The sequence below is a fragment of the Sorex araneus genome, chromosome 10 (assembly GCF_027595985.1).
Source record: "Sorex araneus isolate mSorAra2 chromosome 10, mSorAra2.pri, whole genome shotgun sequence".
Lineage (NCBI taxonomy): Eukaryota > Metazoa > Chordata > Mammalia > Eulipotyphla > Soricidae > Sorex > Sorex araneus.
This window is the reverse complement of record NC_073311.1, coordinates 66,657,541-66,680,381: the sequence shown is the minus strand read 5'-3', so window position 1 is coordinate 66,680,381 and position 22,841 is coordinate 66,657,541. Positions and strand designations below refer to the sequence as shown.

Sequence of the window (22,841 nt, the reverse complement as noted above, 5' to 3'; positions counted from 1 at the left end):
AAAGAAAAAACCATGAACGTTCAAAGGGTCCCATCTCTGCTTTCCTGAAACTCCCTGACCATGGGACAATCTCTGTTCCTCCTTGTGAGTCTATGAAATGTCCCCTGGGAGTCAGCTGGACAGTTTTCCATTTAAAACACCTTTCTCAGGGGTGGGAACAATAGCACAGAGGGGAGGGTGTTTGCCTTGCGTGCGGCCCACCCAGGTTCGATTCCCAGCATCCCATATGGCCCCCTGAGCACGACCAGGAGTGACGCCTGAGCATCACCAGGTGTGACCCGAAAAAGCAAAACAAACACGCAGCCGACCCGGGTTCAATCCCTGGCATCCCATATGGTCCCCCAAGCACCGCCAGGAGTAATTCCTGAGTGCAAAGCCAGAAGTAACCCCTGAGCATGGCGCAGAGAGGCATCCAAAGACACAGAGCCATCAGAACTTCCTTTTTTTTAAAATAAATGTTTATTTCAAGTACGAAAGACAATGTCTTAACATCCAAAAACTTCGGAATAACAGGTATAAAACGAGACATCTGACAAAAGTCTTACAATCAAATACAAAAACCTTAGAATATACTTTCAACGGTCACAGTGGGAATGTCTGAAAAACAAGTCTGTACTAACACGTTTCAGGAGCAAACACGTGTACAGCCCCGTGCCGGGGGCCGCTCGCGCCTCACGCGGCTCCTCACGGCTGGGGCTCCGCAACGGCGCGGGGCGATCGCGACGGGGCATCACCCCGAGGGGAGCGGCCAGAAGCGTCGCTGCATCGCCTCACAGTGAGTGGCCCGGGCGGGCGCGGCTGGAGATGTCACTTAAGTGTCAGCGCCTGACGTCACAGAGCGTCGCTCGGGCGGGAGCAGCTGGAGATGTCACTGAAGTGTCTCCGCCTCAGGTCCCGGCACGTCACTCGGGCGGAAGCGGCCGGAAGCGTCGTCGAGTCACCTCACAGTATGTGGCCCGGGCGGGAGCAGCCGGAGATGTCACTGAAGCGTCGGCGCCTGACGTCACAGAGCGTCGCTCGGGCGGGAGCGGCCGGAGATGTCACTGAAGCGTCGGCGCCTGACGTGCGGCGTCGCTCGGGCGGGGTTGCGGCGGGCTCAGCGGGGCGGGCTGGCGCCCAGGCTGCGGCTGCGCTTCTCCATGTAGAGGCGGCGGTAGGTCTGGAACACGGCCTGCAGGGCCCCGGGCGGGCGCCCGTCCGAGCTCAGGGCCCTCCGCGGCGGCCGGGGGGCGGCCCTGGCGTCTGCGGAGACAGGCGGCCTGAGCCCCCCGCCCCAGCCCCCCACCCCAGCCCTGCCCCCCCCCCCGGGCGGGGCCGCCTTACCTGGTGGGCCGGGCGCGGGGTCCCGCCGCTCCCCCGCCGCGCGGCGCAGCCAGTCCTCCTTGGTGCTCCTCACGGCCGACACGCGCGCGTCGGGGCTGGGCGCGGGGGCGGGGGCGGGCGGCCCCGGGGCGGGCGCGGGCGCGGGGCCCTCGGGCGCGCGCGCGCCGGGCACCAGCGCCTCGGGGCACAGGCGGAACTGCAGCATCCCGGGCCGCGCGCGCGCCGGCGGGTCCAGCTGCTTGAGGCGGATGCTCTGGCGCTCGGTGCACTGGAAGCCCACGCGGTTCAGGTAGCGCTTGCGGGGGTCGGCGCGGGGGTCGGCGCCCGGGTCGGGCCTCTCGCCCCTGGCCGGGCCCGCCGCGGGGGACGCCCGCCTGTCCCGCGGCCCCGCCGTGCCCGGCTCCTTCCTGGGCTTGTGCGCGGGGGGCGCGGAGGACACGGGCCCCGGCGCGGGAGGGGGCGCCCGGTCCTGCCCGCGACCCCCCTCCTTGGGCACGCCCCCCGCGCCGGCGGCAGGGCCCGCGGCCTGGCCCGGCTCCGGCCCGTCCACCTTCCTCCTCTTGGGGGCCGCGTCCGCGGCGCCCCCGCCCTCGGGCTTGCGCTTCTCCCAGGCCCTGGGGCCGGCCGCGCCCGCCTTGGGCAGCAGCTTCCGGGGCCCCGCGCCTGGCCGCAGCTCCCTGGGCTTGTGGGGCGGGAAGCCCAGCCTGGCCCTGGGCGGCTGCGGGCTGGGCGCGGGCTGCTTCCGGGGCCGGGCCTCCGGGGGGCTCCCGGGCCGCTCGCCGGGCAGCTTGGCCGTGCTCGGGGGCCCCTGCGGGGCGGGCGCGGGCTCGGCGGGCTCCCTGGGCTCGGCCGGCCGGGGCGCGGGGTGCGGCGCCTTCCCCGGGCCGTCGGCCTTGGCCTTGGCCTTGTCCTTGTCCCGGACCTTGCCCGACCCCATGAAGGGCCTTTTCTTGTCCAGACGCGCCAGGGGGCTGCGGTGGCGGGGGCCGTCCTTCCCCGCGGGCCCCTCCCCCTGCTTGTGCCTCGAGGTGTCCTGAGAGGGCTGGGGGTGCCCACTTTTCCTTTTGAGGGGCTTTGGATTCCGATGACTCTTGGCACGGCTGCACTGGCACTGAGGGACCCCCTCATAGACCGCCGAGAGCCAGCCCAGGGCGCAACACGGCAAGTCTTCCTTCTGGGGGTCCGCGCTCTTGCTCTTGGGGCACTCTGCCTGCACAGCCGCGGGCGGGCGGTCCCCGCCGCGCCCCTCCCGGCCCTGCGCTGGGGGGTCCCTCTGCCTCCCCTCCTCCCGGCCCTGCGCTGGGGGGTCCCTCTGCCTCCCCTCCTCCCGGCCCTGCGCTGGGGGGTCCCCACGGCCCTGAGCTGGAGGGTCCCTGTGCCTCCCCTTCACACTGCTCTGCGCTGTGAGGTCCTTGTGCCTCCCCTTAACACTGCCCTGCACTTGGGGGTCCCTGTGCCTCCCCTTCACACCACCCTGCACTGGGGGCTCCCTCTGCCTCTCCCCATTGCCCTGCGCTGGGGGGTCCCTGTGTCTCCCCTTCACACTGCCCTGCGCTGGGGTGTCCCTATGCCTCCCCTTCACACTGCCCTGCGCTGGGGAGTCCCTCTGCCTCCCTTCCTCACGGCCCTGCACCGTGGGGTCCCTCTGCCTCTCCTCACTGCCCTGCGCTGGGGGGTCCCTCTGCCTCTCCTCACTGCCCCGCGTTGGGGGGTCCGTCTGCCTCTCCTCACTGCCCCGCGTTGGGGGGTCCCTCTGCCTCCTCTCCTCAGCGCCCTGTGCTAGAGGGTCCTCCCAGGCCCCCTCCTCACTCACCTGGGCCTGGGGTCCCTGCTGGCCCCTCTCCTCGCTTGCCTGGCCAGGGGGATCCCCCTGACGCCCCTCACTGACCTGGACTGGGCCCCCCTCCTTATTGCCATGCTCGGTAATCTGGGCCTGGGGTCCACACTGGCCCCCCTCCTCACCGCCTACAACCGGGGGACTCCTCTCCTTAGACACGAGCTCCCCGTGCGGGGCCTCCGTCTCCGTGTCCGGCTCCCACAGGTCCTGCTCGGGGAACAGCGCCCGCATCTGCTCAGAGCTCAGGACGGTGATCTGGATCTGGCCCTCCGTGGCCACGGCCGCAGCGGCAGGCTTCAGGGCACGTGGACGCTTCCAGCCACGGCCAGGACGGCGCCAGGAGGCCGGCTCCTCGCAGGCGCTCACGGGCGCTACGCCATAGGGAAACTCTTTTAAGAGCTCCGACAGCTGGTCGTGGAGGTACAACACAGGCGGCTCGTCTTCAGGAGCCCCCCTTTCCGTGGAGTCTGGGGCTGTGTTCTCACAGGACCCTTCCTGAGCAGCAGTCCCAGGGCCTTGGGCAAAGGTCAGGCCTCCTCGCTCCGTGCGACACCCGGGTCCACTCGCCTCCATGGCCACACGGTATTGACCCCCAGGATGCAGGGGCGCTGGGGGAGGCAGTACTGGGGGGCATGGAGAGGCTGGTGCTGGGAGCTGTGGTAGGGCTGGCTCCGGCTCTGAGGGGCGCAAGGAGGCTGGCTCCGGCTCTGGGGGGCGCAGGGAGGCTGGCTCCGGCTCTGGGGGGTGCAGGGAGGCTGGTTCTAGCTCTGGGGGGTGCAGGTAGGCTGGTTCCGGCTCTGGAGGGCGCAGGTAGGCTGGTTCCAGCTCTGGGGGCTGCAGGGAGGCTGGTTCCGGCTCTGGGCGGTGCAGTGAGGCTGGTTCTAGCTCAGGGGGCTGCAGGGAGGCTGGTCCTGGCTCAGGGGGATGCAGGGAGGCTGGTTCCAAGGGCTGGGGTGCAGCCGACCATTGGGCGGTTTTGTCAGGAAGCGCCACCCCGTGTGTGGCAGCCTGGCTCTGCTCAGCCGTGTCTCTGTGCTCAGCCAGCACCGGGCCCGGGGGCTCACTGAACATCTCTGCGATGTGGGGGTTGTAGGACGTGGCCCCTTCCACCAGAGAGCAGATACTGCCAATCTGCAGCCTGTTCTCACCTGCCCTCTCCCCGTCCCCAGGCGCGGCCTGGGTCTGCTGTCCCGGACAGAGCCGGGCGCTGTCTTCAGGGCGCGCCCCAGCCCAGTCCTTCAGCCCGTCCACGCAGGCTTTCAGGGCAGCCGGGCTCCCCGCCTCCTCGGCCAGGCGGCTCTGCAGGCTGCACACGCTGCCCTCCTTGATCACGGGGTACACCGTCTCGGGGGCGCCTCCTTTCACGGCTGCGGGCTTGGCGCTGGAGAGGACGAGCGGGGTCACCACAGCGATCTGCAGCTCTGACCCCTTGCTCACAGCCACGCCCGGGAGCTCGTGGTTCTGCGGGGCCCCGGGCGCAGCTGAGTCCTGGGGGCTGGTGGCGGCCCTGCTCCCGGGAGCTCCCGCCGCAAGTCCACTCTTGCCACAGGGCCCAGAGGCAGCGGGGCTGGTGCCCAGCTGCTCCCGGGCCGTGGCCCTGGCAGGCTCCGCGGGACTGTTTCTCCACAGAGAGAGGCAGGTGGCCAGCAGCTCCATGGAGCAGGGACTGTCGCTGTGCGAGTGTGCCTCCCTGGCTGGGGATGGCAGGTCCTGCGGGAGGGCGTGCTCCGCAGCCTTCGCTTCCGGGGCTCCGGGGCTCGCTTCGGGACCAGTGGGCTGGGAACCCGGAAGGGCCTCGTGCGTGCCTCTGCAGAGCTTCCCCTGTGCTGTGTGCTCCCCGACTTCGAGCAGGCGGAGGATGATGGGGTGTTTGTGCAGGTACTTGTCCTCGGCCTCGTTCAGGGACTGCGGAGGAAACGCCGAGGGCGCTCCCAAGTCGGCTGCTTCATTCTGCTCAATGCCGGCAAAACTTCCTGAGGAACACGGGGTGCTGCTTCCAGCCGCCGGGGCCCCCTCCACTGCGGGAGTCTGCGAGGAGCCGTGAGCCGGACGGCCTTGGGCCTGGGCCGACACTGGCAGCATCTCGGGGCAGAGGGGCCCATGCAGGCCAGAGCCGAGCGCTCCGTGACTCGAGGGTCTGCCTCCCACCCTGTCCAGCTCTTTGTTCTCGGTGGTGCCTGAAGTGAGGAGGCTGAGCAGAGACCCAGAGTGGACTTTGCCGCTTTCTTTCTGCGCCAATTCACGGTTTGGGGCGGGGTCACTGTATGGAGCATTTGGGGTCTTAATGCAACCCGCTGCCATCAAAAGTTCCTTATTGATTTTGATTTTCCTGGCAAGTTCTGAAAACTTATTTTTTATCTCCACCAGTGTTTTAATATCTCTCACGAGCTTTTCTTTTGTGACACTCGTGTCCAGCGCTGAATTTGGAGGGAGGGTGCAGGGAGCCACTCTCTTCTCCTGCCTGCGTGGCACAACTGTCTGCACACCGGGCATGGAAGCAGAGGCCCTCGAGAGCTCATGGAATGTTTCTCCAGACACGGAGGGCCCCGTAGGCCCGTGGAAAGTTTCTCCAGAAACGGAGGTCCTCACGGGCCCGTGGAAAGTTTCTCCAGACATGGAAGTCCTCACGGGCCCGTGGTAAGGTTCTCCGGGCACGGTGGTCCTCGCAGACCCGTGGAAAGATTCTCCAGACATGGAGGTCCTCACGGGCCCGTGGAAAGGTTCTCCGGGCACGGAGGTCCTCGTGGACCCGTGGAAAGTTTCTCCAGACACGGAGGTCCTCGTGGACCCGTGGAAAGGTTCTCCGGACACAGAGGTCCTCGTGGACCCGTGGAAAGGTTCTCCGGACACAGAGGTCCTCGAAGACCCATGGAAAGGTTCTCCGGACACAGAGGTCCTCGTGGACCCGTGGAAAGGTTCTCCGGGCATGGAGGCCCCCGGGGACCCGTGGAAAGGCTCGCTGGAAATGCTGTTCATCACCTTCAAGTTGCAGAAACTTCCGAGCGTGTTGAGGTTTTCAGCCTGCTTTGGCAACAGGGGTCGGAAGCTGCCACCAAACTTCTTCCTGGTGTCGGGTGCGTGAGACTCCTGGGCCCGGGGCGGCTCTGCAGCCATGTGCTTGGGGACGTGCTGAGGACTCGGCAGAGGCTGCCCTGCATAGCTGCAGCTGTAAGAGGTGACTCTTGCATCTGGCTGCCCGGCTGCTGCCTGCTGGGGCGGCAAGGCCAGGCCTGCAGCTGGAGCACTGTTCCTCGCCAGGACGCCGGAGTAAGGGTAGGTGTGCTGAGGGGGCCTGTACTCCGGGCAGGCCGGCCCGCTGGCCGTGTGCTGCTGCTGGTGCTGCTGCTGCTGCTGCTGCTGCTGGTGCTGGTGCTGCTGGTGCTGCTGGTGCTGGTGCTGGTGCTGCTGCTGGTGCTGCTGCTGCTGCTGCTGCTGCTGCTGCTGCGTCCAGTGGCCTTGGAAGTCCTGCAGAGACGCGGGGCTCAGCCTCGAGCTGCCCTGGCATGATACGGGGGCGCGTGACGAGCTCACAGGGACCATCTGCAGCTGCATCGAGTAGGTGTCGGACGTGACAAACGGACTCTGCAGCACCTGGGCCACCACAGGTGCCTTTGTCCCAAAGCTGCTCTGTGGCATGGCACTGGCCGCCGGGTGCTGCAGCACAGGGTTCCTCAGGCCGGGGCTCAGCCACGCGCCCTGGGACACACTGTGGTCCAGGGCTTTGGGCCCTTTGATGGTGGCGTAAGTGACCCTTTCCACCGAGGTCTGCGACATCACCAGCGCCCCGCTCTGCATGCTCGCGGCGCTGTAATTTCTCAGCTGGGCCTGCGGGTGCCCAAGCTGCGGCTGTGCAGCCAGGTCCGAGCTGCCCATGAAGGCGCAGGCTTCTGGGCTCTGTCCAGGGTAGGCCAGAGAGCTCTGAGGGGTGCTGCCCAGTGGGCTTCGGAAGGCCTGCTCCAGGAACGGGGACCGCTTCCGCGGATACTCGGGCGGCGGCAGGGGGGCGCTCCCAGGCTTCGCGTTCCAATTCATCGCTGACACGCCTGTGGTCTGGGGTGTGAGGAACCTTTGGGGAACAGAGGTCTGCTGTTAGAAGGCTGCCCGCTGCACACAGAACTTCCCCCCAGACCGGAACAAGCGCCCCAGATCTGACTGTGGGGCCCAAGACTGTCCCCTAAGACTGCATGGAAGACAAAGCCTCGTCTCTAATTTGTGGATGAGCAAAGGAGGAGCAGGCACCTCTGACTCTCCCACTACCATGGCATTCTCGCTGGGTGACACTGCTGGCCCCTTCTTGGACCAGCACTTTGCTCGAGGGCCTCCGTGCTTGCTGTAAAAAGCACAATGTGGCACCAAAGGAAAGATGCGTCGGGTCTGAGTTCAGTCCCTGGCACCACATGTGCCCCAAACACCACTAGGAAGCCCTAGTGCCCACGTGTGGCCCCAAGCCAGAGTGTTTGTTCCCCCTGCAGCACGCAGGGGGGAGTCAAGTGCCGGGGTCAGCCCTGATTGATCATGTCAAGTGTGACGCCCCCCAGCAAGAAGAACACGGTCTGCCTTCTTCCAAGGCTGACTCCGAGGGGCCTGACACTTACCATCCATCACTTTAAATAGTACTAAAGGTCAAACCTCATCTTTCAAAACCGAATGGGATCCAGGTGTGCGGCGGGGTGGGGAGCCAGCCCACAAGGCGTGTGCATTCCATATGGGAGTCAGGGCCCATCCCAGCGGTCAGTGATACCTATGACCAGAATCAGTCTCACAGAATCACAGGCAGACACCAGCCTGCACCAGGCCACCTGACTGCCCTTTGCACTTCACTGGCCTAAACTAAGAATTCTTCCACATGCTCTGTAATTTTTGCTAAATTGTTTCTGAAAATACCAAAACTATACAATGAAATCAATGAGTCAAAGGATACTACAATTATTTTTATAGTGACCAGAGACTTCAAAAGAAGGTGAACTTTACACTATCTAGTACACCAGGATATCTAAAGCTGGACAGACCCATCATTCTGGCAAAACAAGAGGAAAAGTGATTGAAATAATTCAAACTTCAACTTAATGTTGAAAGTACAACCAATAACCACAGAATATACAAGAATTTTTCCAAGTATACATGGAATTTTGTAAATGATCAGGTCATAAGCAAATCAAATTTCAAAGAATTAAGAGAACTGATTAACTCACAGTGAAACTAATATGGAACCTGTAGGAAACAGGGCAGCCAGGAAATGGCCCTGCCTCTGCCCACGGGCCACTCTGTCCCCTCCACCCTCGCCCCCGAGTCAAGTGCAGTGTCTGGAGAAATGAGCGAAGCCTACTCCTTTCAGGGAAGATTACAGATCTGCCATAGCACTGGAAAGACGACTTGGAAAGCCCAGGCAGCAATGAGGGCACAGAGGGCATCCACACGAGAGGTGGCACGGCCCGGGGTGCTGCCCGGGTCCGAGCTTCCTCCACCGCCAAGAACAAGAAAAATCACGAGGGTGCCGGCAGCACCACAGAGCCACACTGGGGCACTGACTCGGACCTGTGGACCGACAAGTCAAGGGACCAAGTGCCACAAGAGGGTCAGCAACTGAGGGGCCAGGCGGGCTCCCTGATGCGTGGCGACAGCCTCACTGACCCAGACATCTGTGTGTTAGGGTCCACGACCTAAGGAACAAGGGCTACACAAATGCTCAAGTTCAGCGCCAAGCACAGAGTCCAGATACTGAGCCATCAGGGCCGCCTCCCCAGGGAGCACCCCTACATCTCTTATATCCCGGACCCCAACTGTCAACCGCCTCAGGGCGGTTAGGGACTTTCCAGCTCGGGATTAGCTGCCTTTTTCCGGGTAAGTTATTTCAGTAATTTCCTTCTCTCCCCCTGCTGGTCCCCAAACTGCTGAGGCTGGCAGTTATTGCTGCTAGGTCAGCCTAACACTGTGGGTAGGTGACCCTGAGACACTAACTACACCATGGCCACTTCTACAGGGCCGTCCACACACTGAGACTCAAAATATGGGTGGAAAGTTCCTGAAAGAGTCAATGATAGGGGCTGCGGAAACAGGACAAGGGGGTGGGCTCCCTTTCATCCAGCCCACCCAGGTTCAATCCACACCCCCATAAGGTCCCCCAGGAGCACCACCATAAATGCTCCCTGAGCACTGCCAGACGTGGCAAAAAAAAGTTTACATACCTTCTAAGAGCACATGTGAGCCCCAGCACCCATATGGTCCCCTGAACCCACCAATAATGGTCCCTGAACACAGAAACAAGAGTTAGCCCTGAGCACCACTAGGTGTGCCCCCAAGACCCCTGCAAAAAAAAAAAGTTTTTATTTAAATTTTAAAAGAGACCCGTATTTCCATTTCTCAATCACTGGAAACCCTGCAAAGTGTGAGTCAGGTGAAGGGGTATGTGGCTTGGAAGCAAACTTAGCAACAGAAAGTGAGATAAAAACAATCCAATGACATCCATTACATAGGAATTCACTAACAGGAAGTGAGATAAGAGCAATCCAGTGACACCCCCTACATGGGAACTCAGTAACAGGAAGTAGGAATAATCCAGTGATACCCACTATAGGAAATAGTAACAGGAAGTGAGTTAAAAACAATCTAGTGACACCCACTATATGGGAACTCAGTAACAAGAAGTGACAGCAACCCAGTGACACCTACTACATGGGCCCTCAGAATTAGGAAGTAGATAAGAGTAATCCAGTGACACACCTACAGAGAAACTCAGTAACAGGAAGTGAGGCAAGAGAATCCAGTCACACCCATTACAGAGAAACTCAGTAACAGGAAGTGAGGCAAGAGAGTCCAGTGACATCCACTACAGAAAAACTCAATAACAGGAAGTGAGGCAAGAGAATCCAGTCACACCCACTACAGAGAAACTCAGTAACAGGAAGTGAGGTAAGAGCAATCCAGTGACATCCACTACTGGAAACTCAGTAACAAGAAGTGAGGCAAGAGCAATCCAGTGACATCCTCTACAGAGAAACTCAGTAACAGGAAGTGAGGCAAGAGAATCCAGTCACACCCACTACAGAGAAACTGAGTAACAGGAAGTGAGGTAAGAGCAAACAGTGACATCCACTACAGAGAAACTGAGTAACAGGAAGTGAAGCAAGAGAATCCAGTCACACCCACTACAGAGAAACTCAGTAACAGGAAGTGAGGTAAGAGCAAACAGTGACATCCACTACAGAGAAACTCAGTAACAGGAAGTGAGGCAAGAGCAATCCAGTGACATCCTCTACAGAGAAACTCAGTAACAGGAAGTGAGGCAAGAGAATCCAGTCACACCCACTACAGAGAAACTCAATAACAGGAAGTGAGGTAAGAGCAAACAGTGACATCCACTACTGGAAACTCAGTAACAGGAAGTGAGGCAAGAGCAATCCAGTGACATCCACTACTAGAAACTCAGTAACAGGAAGTGAGAACAATCCAGTGACACCCCCTACATGGGAACTCAGTAAGAGGAACCATTTTCAGGATCACAGAAAGTCAACTTAGAAAAGCAAAGCTCTGAAAGCTCCAGCACAGTGAGCAGAACCCTTGCTGGCGCGGGCAGCCTTTCATCCGCAGGTGAGGGAGACACAGAACTTCAGCATGAAGGCGCCACGTTCAACATTAGCAGACAGAAATGGGTCAGTGATCTCCAGTCTCAGCTGTAGACTCACTGCAATCCCAGCAAATATGGGTAGAATTTTATAGAAACACAGAACAACAAGGACACAAACCGTTTCGTTTCTGACAGTGGGACTGCAAGTCGACCAGTAGGTGTGTGCTCAGCCCAGAAGACAGACCCGGGCCACTACCATCTCCCAGGTGCCCCTGGTTCAGCCCTGCGCAGCCTTCCTCGTGCCTCGGGTTCTCATGCTGAACCATCACCCCCAGGGTCACTGCACTGGAGGGCAGGGCCTGGGGAAGGGGTCAAGTTAAAGAAGCCAGAAGAAGGGGCCCCCCCAAGGACAAGTACTTCTAAGAGCTGGGGGTCGCACACAGGAAAGGGCAAGGCAGGTATTGAGCATGGACCCAGAGGAGGAGCCCAGGGGGCCAATGGGGACTTGGGGGCAACCGCCCTCTCCTGCCTGTTAGTGTCGTGAAGCCTCAGCAAGACCGGTTCTGGGCCCTGGGTGGATTTCTCCAGGCCGGGTCTCTCCCCGGGGGGGAGCTAGGGCCATGCGGGGAGCAGCACTGACCACCCCAAAACCAACATTCGTCCCACCTCCGGCCTCTCCTCCACCCCGCACTCAAACCCACAAAGACTCCCCCAACTCGGGGCTCAGACTCCGGAAGGTAGAAGCAGAGTCCTGTCACCCTCATATCCAGGGACCACCCCCATCTGCATGCTCCATGCACACCTGCCACCCCACACGGACGCAGTCCCCACACTCCTCCCCCCTCCCCAGCCCAGAGCCTTGGCTCGGTTCAAGATCACGAGTGTGGGCTGACGGTACAGCACTAGAGTGTTTGCCTTGCTCCCGACTGGCCCAGGTTTTAGCCCCGGCATCCCATACGGTTCCGGGGCCGGCCAAGAGTAAACCGAGCTTCACCGGGTGTGACCCAAAAAAAATTTTTAAAAACCTCAAAGCATAAAACAGACTTTAAATACTTAACAAAGACAAACACCTTCTATTTCCACATGATAACAGTGGAGTGATTAAAATGCTGTAGAACAAAAAGACTCACTTGATACAAAAAACAATGAGTAACAAAGTCATGAGACAGAAACAGCTGATGTAAATTCAATCAGATCAATAATCCCCAACTGGGAATGCAATCAGATCAACCCCCCACAACTGTGAATGCAGTCGAATTAGTAACTGCCCACGACTGAATGCAATGGGATCAATAACCCCACACACAACTGCGAATGCAACCGAATCAATAACCACCGCAACTGTGAATCCAAGCCAGGCAACGGGAGAGCAGTGTTCTTTGCTGCTTCCTTGTGGCTCTGTGCTCAGGGATCACAGCGGGTGATATTTGGGGTACTGAGAGTCATCTGTGCACAGCCTTACACGGTCCTGTCTCTCCATCCCAGCAACTCATTTCTGAATGGAGTAAACAACCTGAAACACAAGGCATGGACTCCAACTCTTGAATGCATCAACGACGCACACCTTGAATCCAAGACGTTAACAAAGAAAAAATGCCAGCAAACAGTGCCCAGAAGGTGACCACACCGCTGGTGGGGACAGCAGAGGCAGTGTCACCGAGGACAAGGTCCTGCCCAGCTGCCACACGCACACACCACCCACCAGCTGCAAGGAGCAGTCACCCGAGACAGCGTCCCACCCAGGTACCACACACACGGACACCAGCTGCAGAGTCCATAGGGAGATGGTTCTGACATGCCCAATGACGACCCCCATTCTGTCTGTCTGGGAGGTGACCGCCAGGACACTGCCATCCTGCCTCCCAGGAACTGCTCAGGGATACCGCAGGCCCAGCACCAGTCCCTGGCCCCCCAGGGCCCCTCTGCGTGCAGCTGGAAGGGAACAGACCTCTTTCCACATGCACACGGGGAGGGAGATCCCACTGTGGGTCAAGACCCCTGTCAAGGAGCGGCACTGTAGAAAACCAGTTCTGGGTGGGCTCAGAGATATAGCTCAGTTTCCCCACACTGTCCCAAACAAAACATGCAGGAGCGTCCCCTTTGCTTCACCCAGGAACCCATGACTAACAGGACAGGTACTCAGACGGGCTGGCAGCTATGCCGAGCACAGTGGCAAGGGCCTGCGGGGGCTGGAAGAACAGCACCTGTGAGGGGCGCTAGCCCATTGCCCCCCCCCCCAACCCAGGCCCAGCACAGTGAGAGCTGCAGGTTTGCAGTGAGATGCGGAAGCTGCAATGTGGCCCTGCCACCCTGTCCCCAGAGGTCCTCAGCACACCAAGGTGTCCAGTGACACCATCACGTGGAAGGACAGGGAGACCTTCCAGTGATGCTGAGGCTGGCTCTTTCAGAGTGGTGGCCCACAGGTGGCAGATGACAGCAACCTCAAGCCTCTAAGGAGTCAGGTCTGAAAACACTGCCATCTCTCACGGCTGTTCCCTGCTGCGCGCCGCTTCAACCAGCAAAGAAACACGCAACCCGGAGATTCTTCTTACAGCGACTTATTCAAGAACCTTCCCATGCATGGGGAAGAGGAGCCTCTAGCTAGGTGGCTTCCCCCCTTTTATCCCTCTCGCTGCTTGTTTATGCCCAAGTGTCTGCAGCTGATAGGCTAGTTACACCCCGTGGGCGTGACAGGATGTCCTGCTCCCTTATCAGGTGTTGTTTACGAAGCACGGTGCAATAATAGGAAACAGGTGTTGTTTATGAAGCACGGTGCAATAACAAGAAACAAACAAGCAATGTTTAAATTTTCTTTTTTAACTCTGGAGCCACCCCCAGCAGTACTCAGGGCTTACTCCTGGCTCACTGCTCAAGGATCCCTCGTGACAGGGCTCAGGGTACCATGTGTGTTGCTGAGAATCGAACCTGAGTCACCAATCGAACCCAGAGTGCAAAGCAAGCACTCTGCCTGCTGTATTACTTCCCAACCTCTGGATCTGTTATTTTAGTGACGATTATTACATTTTATCTTTTTTTGGGGGCGGGTGTTTGGGGTCACACCCCAGTTGTGCTTGGGAATTTTTTCTGGCTCTGCTCTCAGGGATCACTCCTGGCAGGTTCAGTTAGCCATAAAGGATGTGGGGACTGAACTCAGGCCAGCTGTGTACATGGCAAGCACCCTCTCCATTGTACTATCCAACCTCAAAGATTGTCACTGTCACTGTCATCCCGCTGCTCATCCATTTGCTCGAGCGGGCACCAGTAACATCTCATTGTGAGATGTACTGTTACTGTTTTTGGCATATCAAATACACCACGGGGAGCTTGCCAGGCTCTGCCGTGTGGGCGCGATACTCGGTAGCTTGCCGGGCTCTCCGAGAGGGGCAGAAGAATCGAACACAGGTCGGCCGCAGAAAAGGCGGACGCCCTACCACTGTGCTATCACTCCAGCCCTAACCTCAAAGATTGCTATTTTTAAATCACTGTCACTCCGTTGCTCATCGATTTGTTCGAGCGGCACCAGTAACATCTCTCATTGAGAGACTTATTGCTACTGTTTTTGGCATATCCAATACGCCACGGGTAGCTTGCCAGGCTCTGCCGCGCGGGCTCAATACTCTCGGTAGCTTGCCGGGCTCTCTGAGGGGTGGAGGAATCGAACGCGGATCAGCCGCATGAAAGGCGAATGCCCTACCGCTGTGCTATCGATCTTAAAATTTGCCATTTTAGTTTCTAATGCTGTAAATATAAGGCATTCTACGTCATCAAGAATGTGCCACATGTGAGGCCAGAGTCTGCCATGCTGATGGGACATGCATGCAGTTCTCTCATCTGTCTTCTGCATGGCAGGCCATTTCTTTTGGACTGTGTGGAACGGGACAAAATATGGAAGTTTAAAACAAACCAGAAGACTTGTTACTAACAAGATGGGTCAACAAATAACAAATTACTAAGGAAACAGACATTATAACCAATCCTACAATCATCTGAGAGTACTATAAGGCAATACTATGAAGAGAGAGTAATGAAAGAGTATTATTAGTAATATGAGATCACAGAGTACTGCGAAAGTATCGTGAGGGTACAAGAGAATTACTAAAAGTACTATGACAGAATCCCATGATGAGGACTATGGAACACTGTGAACAACTGCCGATAACCTGGTATTTAGATACACAGGACAAAACTCCAAATGACCAAAACTGACTCAGGAGGATCAAGATGTCTTCAACCCCGTGTTCTCCCTTGAACACGTATGGCACTGGCTTATTTCTAGTCAAGATGGCTGGAAACAAACACAGGCTCTTCCCCTCACATCTAAGTAAGTTTTAAAAAATACTACCTTGCTTTAGAGAGACAAGAAAGAAGGAGGGAGGGAAGGAGGAAAAAAGGATCAAGATGGCGTATATTGACCAGTAGAGGACCCAAAGTACAGGCTCTGCATGCCCGAGTCCCAGGTTTAACTGAACACCGCCAAGAGTGACCCTAGAGGGGCTGGAGCGATAGCACAGCGGGTAGGGCGTTTGCCTTGCACTCGGCCAGCCCGGGTTCAAATCCCAGCATCCCATATGGTCCCCTGAGCATCGCCAGGGGTGATTCCTGAGTGCATGAGCCAGGAGTGACCCTGTGCATTGTCAGGTGTGACCCAAAAAGCAAAAAAAAAAAAAAAAGAAAAAGAAAAAGAAACAAGGTCAAACATCAATCAAATGCAAGAAAAAAAAGCAACCATCTAATGAATGAGTCCAGCACCCTCTTATGATCAATGAAGGGATTTTCTCCAGAGGGAACCGTTTCCACTGGAAGCTCAGCTGCCATCGGGCTTATCAGAGGGAGCCCATAGTAGAGGCACATGGCCTGCTCCTGCCATCCTAGTCAGGCCTGAGCTCGAGGTCAAGCCAAGGCAGCAGGTAACAAGGAGGAAATGGAAACAAAGACCTTGGGTGCCGAGCACAGATGGCACCATCTCAATATCGGGCAGTGTAAGAAGACCCCTCCAACACCCAAGGGACCAGGGGAACCAGCAGAGCTGGCTCAGGCCTTCACCTCTCCCCACCAACAACCTCTCTGTACCCAAAAGACGCAGCAGCGACAGGATTTGTACTGCAGTTCCTCTCCAATTAATTCCAGGTCAGTGTATTCGGAAACTGTTGGGGTCCAACCAGATCATGAGGACGAGCCCTTGGAAGCTGCCCTGCAAGCAGGAAGCAGAACAGGACCCCACTTTGAACTAAGCAACCCATCCGAAGCTTGTGAGTCTGATCTGGAAAAGGCTACCCTCTGGCCCCGGCCTGGTCATACACTGAGTTCAGGCAGCACAAAGCAGCCGTCCTCCCCTTCCCATGCGTCACAGACCTAGTTTAACCTTTAGATGTAAACATCCTCTCCTCCGGTTCATCACAGACCCCAGGTGTGAGGAAGTCGTGACCTAGTAGGACCATGTTTTCCTCCCAGGGAAATTGTAATTGACCATGTTTTCCTCTAAGATTAACTGATTATAACTGTTTGCATCCAAACAGGGCTGGACAATGTATACTTTGATACATGCTCATCCTGCACCTCTACATTTCCTTGTTTTGATTCTTTCTGCTCTGTTGAATTTCTTGGAGGTGTTTACAATAGGAGAGCAAATAAACGGGGCTACGAAAGCTGCTCCGGGCTACTGAGCAAGCCTTGGCCCTCCGTGCTTCTGCATGCCTCTCGCGTGTCTTGCCTCTGCGCCTCTGGCCGCCCAACCCAAGGTTCCTGTACCAAGAAACCTTTCACTTGTGGTGGCGGCCGCCAAGTTCTTTGCAACCTCTGCATTGGGGTGGCTGGGTTACTAATAGATGCTTTTGGAGGGAATGATTTTGTTTGATGGGCTACACCCTGCAGGGCTCGTGGTCACTCCTGGCAGTAGTTAGGGACTTACTGTAACTATTTCTGTCACCTCCAGATTTAGGCAATTTTTGTTGTTTTGTTTGGGAGCCACACCTGGCTGTACTCAAGGCCTCCTCCTGAGTCTGCACTCAGGGTTCGCTCCTGGTGGGGCTTGGGGACCCACGTGGAGTGCATCAAACCCAAGTCAGGCCGTCCGTAGCAGGAGCCCTACCCGCTGTCCTCTCCAGCCTCAAGACGTGTGAGTTTCTAATCAAGAGGAAGTCCAGACACTGCAGAGTGAGGTATAGAGGGGCTGGTCTGGGCATGCGGGCAGTGGGGCCATCCTGGGCCCAGCCAGGGCCAGGGAAGGCGTGTATGACTTTTGCAACCATCTCTATTTTCGACTCAGAGAACTGCAAGTTGCTAGTCCGCTGACTGTCTCCTAGCGTGATGGACGTGGTGCAGGACTGGTCAGTGGAGAATCCCCTAAGCATCCTGTCCTCTTGAGTCCGCTCCAGAGACCTCAGGCTGCACAGATTTTCCGTCACAGTCACTTTCTGTGCAATGAGCAGCAGGTGGGCCTCCCTCCAGGAATCTGCCCGGGGGTAGCTGGCCACTGTCCTGTCTGGAGAGCCACCCCCAAGTCACAGTCACCAGCCACCGGGGCCTCCCAGCAACCAAGTCTGCGCAGCGTGTCCTCTGGTCACTATTTTTTCTTTTAAATATGGCTGGTTCCTCAACACAATATTAAAAAATTACAAAAGCATTCTGCTTGGAGTAACATAAAAAGAATGAAATACCTTTAAAAATTGTAACAATATCAAAATTTATACACATCATCATTACAGAACATTGCCAAAAGGAGTAAAACCCTAAATGTAGGAAATCCTACATGTATGAATTAGAAGATTTACTAGTGTCAGTCAGTCTACACAGATTCAATCCAACTCTTACCAAATCCTAGCTGTCTTTAAGAAACTGAGCAGTTCATCTTCAAATTCATTTTCAAAAGAATAAAGGGGGCTCACCCATCCCCCAATTTCCAAACACACAGAAAAAATATAAGCAAGACCAATGTGGTCCCAGGCAGGAAATAAAATCCAGAATATATATGGGGCTGGAGCAATACAACAGCAGGTACGGCGTTTGCCTTGCACGCGGCTGACCCGGGTTCAAATCTCAGCATTCCTTATGGTCCCCCAGGAGTAATTCCTGAGTGCATGAGCCAGGAATAACCCCTGTGCATCGCCGGGTATGACCCAAAAAAACAAAAAAAAATATATATGTATGTGTATGTGTGTGTATGTGTGTGTGTGTATAAAGAACCCCTACAACTTGTACGACTGCCCCTCAAATTCAGTGTCCACAAAGACCATCCGCATGCAGTTCCACAGGGACAGCCCCAGAATCAACACGGCACTCCCCTTCCTCCCAAAAATGCTATAAACAAACAAAAAAAAAGGTGCTGGTGAGGAACGGACAACCCGGGAATCGGGCAGGGAGGCGGAGAACGCAGACTGTCCCCCTTCTGTAAGGGACCTACTGCGAGGGGCCTAAGGCAGTTCTCCACAGAGCAAAGCCCGTGTGCCCAGGAAGCACATCACGCCTGCAGACGGTCCGTCCACACGACCCTCCGTGGAGGCTCACAGCACGGTCATTCCCCACAGTCCAACGTGGGAGCCAGGCCCGAAGGCCTGAGAGCTGGTAACGGGACAAAAGGTGGCATGTCGTGCTGAAGGGCTTGGCAGAGGAATGGGACGCGGTCCTGCGGCTTCCACACGACGGCACCTGCACGCAGCCAAGCCCAGTTCAGTCCCCGAGCACAGCAGGCTGCAGCTGCGCTGAAAAACAAACTCGTGATTCAGCGTCTGATGGGCAAACCCCTTTCACACACTGTACACCCAGGGTCATGGGAAAGTCGCTCGTGAAGAAACGTAAGCCCCCCCATCCCGCTCCCCTAGAGAGCCACGGGCAGGAGTCCAAGATGAAAGTGCCTGCCTGGCACAAACACAGCTGACCCTGGCTGCATCTCTGGCACTACAGTAGTGCCATGAGCACCTCTGGGTGTGGCACCAACAAACCCCAACACCGACCTCCCCCCAAAAGACTCAAGAAGTCTTGCTGTCGGGGACAGTACAGCAGGGAGGGCGCTTGCCTTGCACGCGGCCAACTCACACTGGACCCATCCCTGGTGCCCACTACGGTCCCGGAGCACCACCAGGAGTGACCCCTGAACAGAAAGCAGGGAGCAAGCCCCAAGCATCACTTAGTGGGGGTGGGGGTTGAGGATAACAGTGAAGTCCTGCCCTAGGGGGCGGGCTGGGGGCACTACCTTGTGTACCGCTGACCATGTGTGCTCCTCCCCCAGTCCTACTCCAGTGGCGGAGCTGGGGGGGCTGAGGAATGTCCCTGGAGGAGAGGCCCCAGGGCAAGACCAACATGATGCCGCATCACCCTGGCTGGGGGACATTCTTCCGAGGGTTCTCCACGAGAGGCCAGGAGCTGCTGCTAAAAGTTGCCTTTCAGGTTCTGATGCTAAGTCCAGCCAACCCTGAAGGTCTGAGCTTATCGATGAGCTTATCGATGGTGTGGGTCCAATAAATCCAGTAAATTCTCAGGGGCCTATAGATTTTTCATGACCCTCCAGGAACGGTAATACAATCTATCACCACCTGACGATTTTCACAATTCAATCTGACTTATTCATCATGGTGTCTCATAGTCTAACACATCTCAAGGGATCTCCACGACTGTCTTAGACCTCAGCAATCACCAGGCCCGTGACTGTTCCACTGGAGACATTTCCCCCCAGGCCAGCCTCCAACTCTGCCTGGATTCACAGGAGCGGGAGTCACGTCTCAGCTCAGCACCCAAGGACAGCTACGCCCTCGGCTGCCCGCAGCCCAGCCAGTCGTGGCTGCAGGGCTCCCAGGGCGGATTCACACAGCCTCCCGCGGAACAGGCGGGGGTGAAGACTGCCTAGCCAGACCCCTCCAGCCCTGCAACGTGCTCAGGAGCCAGAGAGACTAATCCTCTGACCACCTGAGCTCCCTAAAGGGTCCAGGACTGGCCGCCCGAGGGGCCACGGAGAGCCATGGATACGGGCTCGGGAGTAAGGCCGCCCGGCTGAAGAATTCATTTTGTTTCGGCTTGGATTTGGAGCCACATCTGGAGGTACTCAGGGCTGGCTTGAGGCGATGCTGCTGGGGAGTGACCAGGGCCCGCGAGAGGGCAAGCGCCTGGCCCTGGAGAAGGTGAGGGACACCCTACAGCACACGCAGAGGAGAGCCCTAGGTGGGGAGCCGACCCCAATGACCAGAAAACGCACCTCCTGTGACCAATGAGGAGACTGAGGCAGAGTTGGAAACACCTGCTGGAGTCTGAAGCCCCAGGGGGGAGAAGGTGCTGGGCCGGCCCCTGAGCAGGGTTTGCAGAGGCCAAAGGCCAGGGATCCCCATCACCGCAGGGAAGGCGCTGGGCAGGGCCCTGAAGCTGGGGGTCCCCATCGCGGCCGGGAGGGCGCTCTGGGCCCGGCCCTGCGCGGGGTCTGCAGAGGCCAAGCCCGGGTCCACACAGCGGCGGGGAGGGGCTGAGCCGGCCCTGCGCGGGGTCTGCAGAGCCCAAGCCCGGGGGTCCCCATCGCGGCGGGGAGGGGCAGAGCCGGCCCTGCGCGGGGTATGCAGAGCCCAAGCCCGGGGGTCGCCAACGCGGCGGGGAGGGGCAGAGCCGGCCCTGCGCGAGGTCTGCAAGGCCAAGCCGGGGGTCCCCATCGCGGCGGAGAGGAGCAGGGCCGGCCCTGCGCGGGGTCTGCAGAGGCCAAGCCCGGGGGTCCCCATCGCGGCGGGGAGGGGCAGAGCCGGCCCTGCGCGGGGTCTGCAGAGGCCAAGCCCGGGGTCCCCATCGCGGCGGGGAGGGGCAGGGCCGGCCCTGCGCGGGGTCTGCAAGGCCAAGCCGGGGGGGGGGGGGGGGGTCCCATCGCGGCGGGGAGGGGCAGGGCCGGCCCTGCGCGGGGTCTGCAGAGCCCAAGCCCGGGGGTCCCCATCGCGGCGGGGAGGGGCAGGGCCGGCCCTGCGCGGGGTCTGCAGAGCCCAAGCCCGGGGGTCCCCATCGCGGCGGGGAGGGGCAGGGCCGGCCCTGCGCGGGGTCTGCAAGGCCAAGCCCGGGGGTCCCCATCGCGGCGGGGAGGGGCAGGGCCGGCCCTGCGCGGGGTCTGCAAGGCCAAGCCGGGGTCCCCACCAAGGGGGCCGCCACTTACCTCCAGGGCCTGGACGCGGGCCCGAGCGCCGTCTTCCCGCCAAGCGGGCACCCGCGGGCCCCGGCCGCCGACCGCCCGGGCTCTGGGGAAGGCGACAGTCGCCCCCCAGCATCGGCACCGGCGGGTCCCTCGGCTACATGGTCCTCCTGTCAAGGCGGGGCGGGGCGGCGCGTGAGCGCGGGGGGCCGGGAGGGCGTCCCAGAACCAGAACCCGAGCCCGGAGACCGCGTCCGGCCACCGGCAGCGGGGCCGAGTCCAGCGGGCCCGGCGGGGGCAGCGGGGCGGGGGGGCCGGCGGGGTCGGGGTCGGGGTCGGGCCGGGGCGCCGGGCCGGGCCGGGCCGGGGCGGGCGGGGCGGCGGGGCGGGCGGCAGGAAACAAAGATGCTGGGGCGGGGGGCGCGGGCGCGGAACAAAGCGCCGGGCCCGGCCGACTTACCGCGGCGCGGCGCTCGGCCGAGTGGGGCGCCCGCGCCCACCGGGAAGGCGTCCGGCCGCCTCCGGGGCGGGGCGCGCGCGGCTCCGCGCGGTCCTAGTGCCGCTCTGCGCGCGACTCCCGGGCCTCCGGGCCACGCCCTCCGCCCGCCGGGGCACCCGGGAAGCCCCGCCCCGCCCCGCCGCCCGGGCCACGTCCCCGCCCCCGCACGGCGCCCTGGGCGCCCCGCCCACAGCAGGGCTAGGTTCCCCCCCGGACCACGCCCTCCTCGCAGCACAGCGCCCGGGACGCCCCGCCCACAGCAGGGTAGGCCCCGCCCCCGCCTGCCCGGCCCCGCCCTCCTCGCGGCATGGCGCCCGGAACGCCCCGCCCACAACAGGGTAGGCCCCGCCCCCACCTGTAGGGCCACGCCCTCCGTCGGCACAGAGCCCGGGATGCCCCGCCCCCAGCAGGGCTCAGGTCCCGGGCCACGCCCTCCTCCGCCCGCACAGCGCCCAGAACGCCCCGCCCACAGCAGGGCTAGACCCCCCCCCGGGCCACGCCCTCCTCGCAGCTCAGCGCCCGGAACTCCCCTCCCACAGCCGGGCTAAACCCCCCGGGCCACGCCCTCCTCGCAGCTCAGCGCCCGGAACGCCCCGCCCACAGCAGAGCTAGGCCCCGCCCCCGCCCGCCGGGCCACGCCCTCCGCCGGCGCAGCGCCCAGGACGCCCGGCCGCGCCCGGGACGCCTGGCTTGGGGCTGTGCCTGGCGCTCCGGGCGTGCTGGCGCTGGGCACTGGGCGTCGGGGAGGCCCGAGGCGTGGCTCTCCCGGGCGCTGACCGGCCTACCAGAACTCGCCGTGAACGCGCAGCTCGCCTTTCCGGGGCAGGATAGTGGCGGGAATGGGGGTCCCCCAAAGGACCTCGTCGGCCACTCCTGTGGGCCCCGGCGCTCGCCCTGGCCGAGCACTGGCCTGTGGCTGCAGAGTTAGAATAAGACAGCACACAACGAGAACAAGCGCCGAATTAGCGAACCCTTACTTTTTTGCGGGAGAAAGGAGGGGCGTGAGGAGGGAGAGTCCAAACACCGGGCAGGGGCCACTCCCAGTGGTACTCGCGGGATGCTCCCGGGCAGCGCGCCACGCTTGGTGGTCTGGGGTCATGTGGTGCCTTCGCACCGACTCCCCACGCCCCCACCCCCGTGCCGCCGAGTGCCCCACTTGGGGACCACTTGCTCCTGGATGCAGGGACCACGCTGCGCGGACGGTCAGGTCCCGCTCTCCGGCCGCCAAACCTGCTCCCCAGCTGCCCCCTGACCCCCTCGGTCATGCCCATGGTAGGGTCGCCGAGATCCATCCCAGCACACGCTGATAGCACAGGGCCCCTCCGCAACCACCCAAAGCTTCAGCTGCATCCAGGAATGGGCCTCCCCGGGCGAACAGCAGTAATCGGCCTGATAAGGCTGCCCCGGGAGGGCAGCGCCTGTGGCCCCACCTCCTTCTCTCCTTATGCACAATAAACCTGGTGCTGAGCCCGCAAGGAGCCCACCTTTCAGATGGGGGGGAGGGAGGGAGGAGGAGGGGTGCTTTGGCCCG

The 22,841-nt window shown here is 60.0% G+C and overlaps 1 protein-coding gene across 4 annotated transcripts; it reads right to left on the bottom strand.

The window, feature by feature from the left end:
* Nucleotides 1–450: 450 nt before the first annotated feature.
* Nucleotides 451–21,390, bottom strand: RESF1 (retroelement silencing factor 1). 4 transcript variants are annotated; one of them, XM_055118403.1, is made up of 4 exons: nucleotides 21,272–21,390; nucleotides 20,836–20,981; nucleotides 1,324–7,226; nucleotides 451–1,242 (listed from the first exon to the last, which is right to left on the bottom strand). In XM_055118403.1, the coding sequence occupies exons 3-4, from the start codon at nucleotides 7,190–7,192 to the stop codon at nucleotides 1,097–1,099; spliced, it is 6,015 nt and encodes a 2,004-aa protein (XP_054974378.1). In that variant the 5' UTR covers nucleotides 7,193–7,226; nucleotides 20,836–20,981; nucleotides 21,272–21,390; the 3' UTR covers nucleotides 451–1,096. The 4 variants fall into 4 exon arrangements, with proteins under 4 accessions (XP_054974378.1, XP_054974380.1, XP_054974379.1 ...); XM_055118405.1 differs by lacking the exon at nucleotides 21,272–21,390 and having other exon boundaries at nucleotides 1,324–2,600; nucleotides 2,640–7,226; nucleotides 20,836–21,161; XM_055118404.1 differs by lacking the exon at nucleotides 20,836–20,981 and having other exon boundaries at nucleotides 21,272–21,314.
* Nucleotides 21,391–22,841: the final 1,451 nt, after the last annotated feature.